The following is an 8,689-nucleotide window of genomic DNA, read 5'->3' as shown; positions in this document are numbered from 1 at the left end:
CTCTGAGACTTTTGTTTTTCCAAGGGCTACCCCCCTTTTAAAATTCATATTTCATAAGAAGCAATCCAGACTTATCCATAATTCAGAAACGTCTGACTGAGGGGGGTGGGTGCGGTTTGGTGGGTGGCCACAGGGCTGAACAGAGCACCCTGGGGAACCCTGTCACACCACCAGACTGTGACAAAAACAAAAAACTGTGACCAGGAGATGATGGGCTTGTTGCCAGGGAAAGACAGGCAATCCAACCCTGACTGAAAACTAGCAGCCACAGACAGGCTTATGAGGCCTGGGAGCAGCAGCTGCAACCGGTATGTTGCCTGTCTGTACCTCCACACAGATCACCAAAGTATGACAAACAGGAAGTTTCAAAATAAGCAAGAGATGGAAAAACATTAACAGCCTCAAATGATAACACATTTCAACTTTTATTTATCAACAAACCCTGAAAAACATGAACAGTAACAACCCTAACAGTGCTGTGCCCAGGCTCTCTGAACAAAACAACACAATCATGTCTGCGCACAGCAACAAGACCTCAGAGGTCAATCTCCATATGTAACTACACAGAACTGGGTCAAAGAAAAGCCGTGATGTACACCACACACCGATGTGCATTTTCAATCACACAAAGCTACTTCTACTATTAAACCTCAAACACATTTTAAGTGCACTTACTGGAAGAAAAATGCCTAAAAACATTTCTCAATTATGACATATCTGTAAAACACTTTGTGTAAACTGCACTAAAATCCCAAAACAAATACAAACTAAACCCTAACAGTGAACCTTGTCTTAAAGAGATGAAATACAGCATATTGTTTTAAATCATGTCCTTCATTTTTTAAGTATGAGTTGATTAATGAGTTAATGTAAACAAAAATTATGCCGTGATTGTCCTCGAGTGTGGAACCACTGGACAAACATTAGACCAATGATGAAGATGAGAAGTAAGTAATAATGATGAGGCGACTGAGATTGGTTTACTGCCTCAACCTACACCCCATGAATCTAAATAAACAACCAAAAAAAAAAAAAAAAAAAAAAAAAAAAAAAAAAAAAAAAAGAAAGGAAACAAAAGGAGGGTGGTGCGCTCCAAATTAATGGAATGACCAAGTGCTCTTATGCTATAGTAAACAAGTTAATGAAGATTATTAATCTGAGGAGCATTAGACCAGAACTTGAGTTAGAAGACAAATATGCCAATGCTGAAAAAAACAGATTGAGGTCAAGACATTGTAGTAATATACAAATATATACATATGTACAGAGAGCCCAAGCACAGGATAAAACCCTCCAACCAAACATTTAAAATAATTCCAAAAGTAAATTAAAACTAAAATATAAATAAGCACAAAAGGTGGGCTTAAAAAAGTCGTCCCGTTCTATGTTTGGGATACTTAAAAAGAAAGAAACAAAAAAAAAAAAAAGTGATCCCATGTGCCAGCTGGTTTGGTGAGGGTGCTTTGCTCTTCCTGTGCTGTCACTGTGATCCATGTGGGTTAAAAGCAGCTGACTGCAGGTCAGCACTACAAATTGTAATTGTGGGATGAGATTAGCTGAAGTGTAAAGATCATGCAGTTTGGTGTTAAAATGGCTCTCAAACGTTTGAGGCATGGAATGAGAGGCGAGGGCATTTGGAAAACAGCCTGAAGAGTTGGGTTACTCCAGATGTCCAGAGTATCAAGGTGTAATCTTGTCTAAATTCTGACTCCCTGAGGCCTGCAGAGAAAGGACAAATAAATAAATCACAAGTAAGTAAAGTTGTTTTCCCAAATCACACAGACAAACAGAAAAAGTATTTTTAAAAGCGTTGGTCAAACATTTTTGCTTTGTGTGACTTCAATAAAGATTAACAAAGTTCTTAGGAAAATACAACCATTTGCAGTGGTTCTGCTTTACCTGGCATGGTTCTCAGTAGCTGTGGACTACAGCACAGTCAGCATGGTCTGGACTCCACAGTCCACAAAGCTCTGGAAACAAAGTGTAACACAAGAAAAAGAGTTTGGTGGAATAATCCTATAGATGTGCTTCAAAGACATGAACAACTACAAAAACAAGCACAAACAGAAAAGCACTGGATGTGTCATGAATTGTCAAGCCCACAAAATTAACTTTTGTGGAAAAAAGGGAAGGTTAGAGTGCATTGTTGAGCCATTCTTCAGGATGCCAACACAGGCCAGACAACACCATCTAGTGGTGTACATGGACATCACAGTTCTGGACAACAATGACTTTTGTTCCTAGGGGGGCAAACCAAAAACGGAGGGAAAAGAAAAGAAGGGAAAAAACGAAAAAGAAAAAACAAGGTTCATCTGCAATAGTTAACCAATTCTCAAAGAACATCTGTTTAGTCTTTCTTTTTAATGACTTCTATTCTTACTCCTATTCAATGCAGTCACCTGATTGACAGGCCGTGTCCTCTGGTCCGGCGTCCAGGGAGGTGGGGTGTACTGTGTATGAGGGGAGAGGCGTCAGCTGTCAAACAGAGGGCAACAGACAAACCCAGACTCGCTACTATAGGAGGACGGGAGGGTATGTTGGATTGTGGGGTAAGCAGGGCCAGGTGTACTTTAACCAGATTGAACCCCTCATCTCACATGCAGGAGCATATGTGCAATGGCTGCGAGACCCTTTGTGTGGGGGTGTGTGTTTTTGTGTGCGTGTACCTGATAGGCATAGGCATTCTGCGCGTAATTCACTGGCATCTGCGGGATCATGACCCCTCCAAAGTTGGCATAGGAGTATGGCTGCAATCAAAGCCAGTAACAACACATGAAACCACAGCACAGAGTTTGTAGAGTCAAACAACATACCATTTACTGAATAACCGGCCAATTTGGAGATTATTTATAACAAAGCTACTTACAATTGTTGCCTTTTCAATTAAAGTTATACATTATTGTACACTTTGCAACTTTATTCTTTGTGAGGATTAACCAACTGTCTCAGCAAATACATGTTCCATTTTATATTTCAGAAGTATTATCACTGGAGAAAACACAAAACAAATATATATATATATATATATATATATATATATATATATATATATACACTTAAAAAGAGACTCCAACTAAAAACAAAACCAACATGACAATAAAATTCTAAACATTTTACAAATTACAATGATAAAACTTGAATAGCTCCGTTTGTTAAACTCACATTCATTAAAATAGGTTAACAACTTCACTGAACATCATCGCACTAGTTTCTTGGCATTATTCCATCCATGCATGTTTTTTTTCTCCAGTAATTGCATGGAGTTTCTCAGCTGTGACTGACAAATCACATTGCCCTCATCTTCCACCTGTTTTCCTCCTTTTCTAGTGGTCTGTTGCCGTTTTTCCCAACCACATTTATTTTGATGTAAAAACTTCTTTTTTTTCTCCCCCCACTTGTGCTGTTTCACTGGATACAACAAGTACCATCTCAAATGTTTCAGCCTGCTTTTTACTTTATCCCCCATAAAAACCACCACCAGTCCCAAGGAAACACTATTGTATCAATTTCTACATGGAAATTCTTTTGTTTTTGCTCAAGCAGCCGCCTGACTTGTGTTTTACAATAGCTTTGGCACTTTCTTGATGATCAATCTAAAGGTAACCATGTTTTCTTATCTAAAATTGGTGGTTATGGTAATATGTAGTTTGTGAGCAAGCGCTTATCGATTACAAATGATCAGCATTTAACAACATTCAATAACAATCTGAAGGTAATTTCAGTGTAAGATACCTGATTGTATGGGTTGCCTCCGTTTATGATGGGCGAAGGTTGTGGCACCCCACCTCCCATGGGTGAGCAGCAAGCACAGTAGAAGTACTGGGTGGGATTCACCCAAGGAGCGGGGCCAACCAGACGCGACGGCATCGACCCTGGATGTGGGGTGGGGGGAATCAGTTTGGCATTAACATTATAAACCCTATTTAGTGAAAACAGAACAATAAGTACATGCACTACCCAACAAACAGAATACATACGAGAGACCCTTTCTTTCATGATGGCAGGGCCCAACTTGAGTTTCCGTCCCTTAAAACTGATCTGTTGCTATGGCAAAAATATTTACAGAAAATATATATTATTATTATTCCACATTAGACATATGCATAGACACAAAATAGATCCAATGACGGGCTTCTTACCTCAATGACTGACTGAATGTTGACATCTTCACTGAAGTACACAAATCCATAACTAGGAACAAACACACAAAATAAATCAGAATATCCAAATATATCAAAGAAGTAATAACATTCAGTCTGAAATGTAAGTAGATTAATAAACTTCACTAATACTTCTACATGTTCAATAATCTGATCATCACACTCCAAAATTTAACCTCAGTACGTTGAAACAGAAAGTGAAGCAATAGTCATTTCATTACCTCTTCAAAATCTGGGAGCAAAACCCGAATTACTCTGAACAGAAAAAACTTACCCTTTGCAGATTCCTCCACGGTATGTGATAATCTTTACTTCCTTAACAGTACCATATCTTGCAAAGAAGTCCCGGATTTCATTTTCATCCACCTAAAGATTAAAACAAGTGAAGAGAGAAACCAGATTTTTAGCAGACTGGTAACCTGTCCAGGGTGTATCACACCTGACTCCACAGGCTCCTGACAAATCTCTTCGTTTTCATGTGATTTTCAATAGATTTATAAACAAAATTCTTAAGAAAATACCCAGAAAAGTCCTATTATTCCCAGGCCATCTGAGAGATGTAATCTCTCCAGCATGTCCCAGGTCTGTTCTGGGGTCTCCTCCTCCTTTCAAGTAGTGTCTCTACTGTGAGCTGCAGTGCCTGGCTATTGCCACATGTTCTAATTAATACGTTTTAAAAGAACCATGTAGTTTGTTTTTTTTTTCTTCTCGAAATGTGTGCGGTTAAAGAAAGCAAATTATTTTTCTTTAAATTTTTGCTCGATATGTTAAACCCCGCCCCAAAAAAGGATTATACACAATTCACCAAATTTAGAGTGGCATGTATGTATAATTTTAAGTGATTTAAATTTTAATTATTAATAATTTTTAATGTCATATTTTAGCTTATATTGGTAAATGGGCTCTAGTAAACAGGATTCACAAATTGTAACATATAAGAAAAAGAAATTACCTCTTTTACAAGCATCCTTAATAGTCTGCGTTTTTCTACCCTACTCTGTGTTCCACACTATAATCAATCGAGTCCTTTTTAGCCACTGAAAATACATTCGTATCACTGTTTTGTTGCTTTTCTTGCAATTTCTGCTGCCCTATGACCAGCTCTGTCTTGAAATTAACACTTCTAATATTAACTAGTATTAAGCTAAATAAGTAAAGGATATTCAAGAGTTCAAAAAACAACTGCTGCTTCTGCCCTATGAAAGGAGTATTCTGTGTGACTCAAAATGACTTTTTATCAGTAATGAGATATGTTAGCGTAAAGGTCAACAAGTCTTTTACAACAACTTAAAATACTGGCGTTTTTTGGCAAATGTCGGAAAATACTTTCTGGCTTGACAGCTTCGGCATTACCTTCATGTCGATCCCGCCAACAAAGAGGGCATTAGGAGTCAATTTGCCCTCAGGTAAGATGTATCCATTTGACAACTTCAAAGAAGATAAGGTCTGGTTAGCGCTTCTGGGCTTGTTGATATCCTTAAAATTTTAAAAAGAAAGAAAACAACAAACAAGCCATTTCAATTCACAAGCTTATATTTCGGGAATATACCTATCTCTACAAGATCGCGAGTGTGCCTAACATGCGTTCGCTACTCGGAACTGCCACCATGTGATGGCTGCTGGCCCAACCACTAAAACCAATTTAAAAGTGCAGACTTATTTAAGTTACAAAACTTTACTGTAGATTTAGCATTAACTACCCTTGTAAAGATCATATAGTGTCTAAGCCTTATTTTTAATGCGATTTCCCGCAAAAAAAAAAATCAGCTTGTTCAGGCACTGATGCTAGCAGTAGTGCACCGAGGTCTTCGACATATAAATCTTTAAAAAAATAGAAACTACAAAATTATAAAACAGTATGAAAACACAAGTTTGTTTCGTAAGCCATGTAATTTATGTTAACATTACCTTTTTTCCTTTTTTTTAACAGTTATTGTTAAATGTGGCTTAAATGGGCTGTTAGCTAAAGCAAGTGCGCCTTTTTAACTTTAGCAGGCAAGGTCAAGCTATCAACTAGCTAGCTAAGAGAAAGTTAGCACAGTGATGACTGGTGAGCCGCCGTACCAATTAAGAAGTTAACAAGTACAATAACCTGCATCACTAAGACTGTTGTGCTACACTTTCGGGTGCAGAAATTTAACAGTGGAACTTACCATGTCTAAAACCTGACCAGACACACTGAAAGGTACGCCGTCGACCTTGTTCTGCCCGACAACAGTGACCTCCACCCGTGGTGAAACCACGCCCACCCAGTCCACGTGACTAACTAAAGCAGGACGTGAGTAATGTCATTATTTTCATAATTTTGTTAAGTTAAATAGCATGGAATAATGAAATAGCTGCAAATTAAAATCTCTCAATCGTATGTAAACTTATATGAAAAGTTTTGATGACTCACAATTTGACTCGGTGCTGTGTTTTACATATGCAACAGAATTTATGTGAGATATATATATATATATATATATATATATATATATATATATATATATATATATATATATATATAGTATTTTGTATTTTGCATGCACTATATGTATTCATCGTTTTATATCAATGTTAATGCTATATCAGAAGTATATTTGATGTGTGGTATATTCTATCATAAGACATTTTGTTCGGATACCGTCCCGAATGAGATCAACGGTGTTTCAGTTTATGGTACATGATGATTATTCTTGATTTAAAGCCTTGACAGAGCAAACGGTAGCCTGAGGTAGAGTGTGTGCAGATATGTGCAATATGTGAGTGGCGGATTAATACGTGCTACAACCGCAGCATTTCCAAGCTACAGGTTACAACAGCTGGACTTTTAAATTGAAAATCTAACCTGGCACTGCTCAAAAATCTGCCAGTGTTGCCAACTTAGCGACTTTGTCGCTATATTTAGCGAGTTTTCAGACCTCCTTAGCGACTTTTTTTTTTTCTAAAAAGCGACTAGCGACAAATCTGGCGACTTTTTCTGGTGTTGTCGGAGACTTATTTATGACGACTTTTTGCTGTGAAAACGCGTATCGCTCTCAACAAGCAGCGGGTGCTGCCGTGGGCATCTCGCCCGTGCCAGAGTGTTCACAGGTGGAGGATAGTCCTCCCCCAGCTGCAGGAGTTGTTCACACCTATGCGTCCAAACTGCAAATGAATCGCGCATGAGCGAAGCCGCTGCTCCCGCCCTGACCGTTCAATTCTTCTTTTACTGTTATGTTGTTTTGTGGTGCCTATTTCGGGCACTTTTGCCGGTTTTCTGAGAAACCATCCTACTCTGACAAAACGTCCTACCCGTATTATAATTTGACAGTGACTTGCTACTAAACCTAACCCTACCCATAACCTTAAGAAGTATTCCGGATGGGTGAAAGAAAAAGAAGTTAATTCGGCGTTGGTGTAGTGCGCATGCTCCGCGTCTGCGCAGAAACATTGGGCAGGATGTTTTTTCAGGTAGGATGGATTCCCAGAACACCTGTCCAAGCCCGGATAAAGGAGCAGGGTTGGAATTGTGACATTAAAAAAAACAATAATTGCCAAAAGAAAATTAATTTGTAGTTCTAAATACATTCTACATGCATTTAGGACGTTTTCACTGACTTTATGTGACCAATTATGCAAATTAGGCGATGACGTCATTTAGCGACTTTTAGGACAGCCAATAGCGATTTTCCTTACTGAGGAGTTGGCATCACTGAATCCTGCTAGCATAACATTAAAAAGACCGAAACGAGGTAACTGACAGCACACCTGCATTTTTCCGGCTTTAGTCTTTAAATCTGACAAGATGTGAATGTGAATTTATATCATTTTTGCTTCTATAGTCACAAGTTCCCATGCTTTTATTTTCCTTTGTAACAGAAAAGCTGAACAAAATGGAAAGGCTGAAAAAAGTAAAAAAAATAAAACTAAAAAATTACTCTGCCACGGGTCGCTGAACTCTACTTGGTTTATAGGGGAGAGAGAAATTGGGTTAAAATATAGGCTTGTCAATGTCCACAGAATATACGTGATGGTTAATGGATAAATTTAACGTTGGCTTCCAGTTTATAAACATTTGGAAGGGAAAACTTTGTCGTGTTGGTTCCAGCAACAAACAAAAGGCTCTGGCCTCTAACTGCATCAGTTCCTTCTTTCTTGCCTATGCATTTATCCTTCTTTAATTTACAGCATGTTTGTAATATTTCTTTTATCAGTTAATCCTAATTGAAAAATAAGCACTGACAGATCAAAACAATTGGTTTATGCAGAATGCAAATTACGGTAATAAAGCTTTAAGTGTGTGTTTAATTGTCTTTGTGTTCCAACCAATGCTTCCTCTAAGCTGCGTGCGTGCGCAATTGCGCACTGCTGGCACGGTCTCTGCGCACAGAAAATCTGCGTTGTGCACAAAAAAAAAATCTAACCTGAATTGAAATTAAAATAAATACGTTAACAATTCTGTTTTGCAGTGTTAGTCAGTAAGTGACTGGCTGCTCCTGTATGGGATGCCACCTTATCCCATAGTCCAGCTAATAATGCGATTCACATTCGTATATACGCAGCTA

General features: G+C 38.3%; 1 protein-coding gene across 3 annotated transcripts; it reads right to left on the bottom strand.

The window, feature by feature from the left end:
- Nucleotides 1-1,073: 1,073 nt before the first annotated feature.
- dazl (deleted in azoospermia-like) lies at nucleotides 1,074-6,432 on the bottom strand. 3 transcript variants are annotated; one of them, XM_026156873.1, is made up of 10 exons: nucleotides 6,314-6,432; nucleotides 5,514-5,636; nucleotides 4,435-4,526; nucleotides 4,140-4,191; nucleotides 3,978-4,044; nucleotides 3,733-3,872; nucleotides 2,667-2,747; nucleotides 2,400-2,475; nucleotides 1,900-1,970; nucleotides 1,074-1,719 (listed from the first exon to the last, which is right to left on the bottom strand). In XM_026156873.1, exons 1-9 carry the CDS (start codon nucleotides 6,314-6,316, stop codon nucleotides 1,912-1,914), a joined length of 693 nt encoding a protein of 230 aa, XP_026012658.1. In that variant the 5' UTR covers nucleotides 6,317-6,432; the 3' UTR covers nucleotides 1,074-1,719; nucleotides 1,900-1,911. The 3 variants fall into 3 exon arrangements, with proteins under 3 accessions (XP_026012658.1, XP_026012659.1, XP_026012660.1); XM_026156874.1 differs by having other exon boundaries at nucleotides 2,400-2,450; XM_026156875.1 differs by lacking the exon at nucleotides 2,400-2,475.
- Nucleotides 6,433-8,689: the final 2,257 nt, after the last annotated feature.

The sequence above is a fragment of the Astatotilapia calliptera genome, chromosome 22 (genome assembly GCF_900246225.1).
Source record: "Astatotilapia calliptera chromosome 22, fAstCal1.2, whole genome shotgun sequence".
Taxonomy (NCBI): domain Eukaryota; kingdom Metazoa; phylum Chordata; class Actinopteri; order Cichliformes; family Cichlidae; genus Astatotilapia; species Astatotilapia calliptera.
Note: the sequence above shows the minus strand (reverse complement) of the source record. Positions and strands in the feature narration are given on the sequence as shown.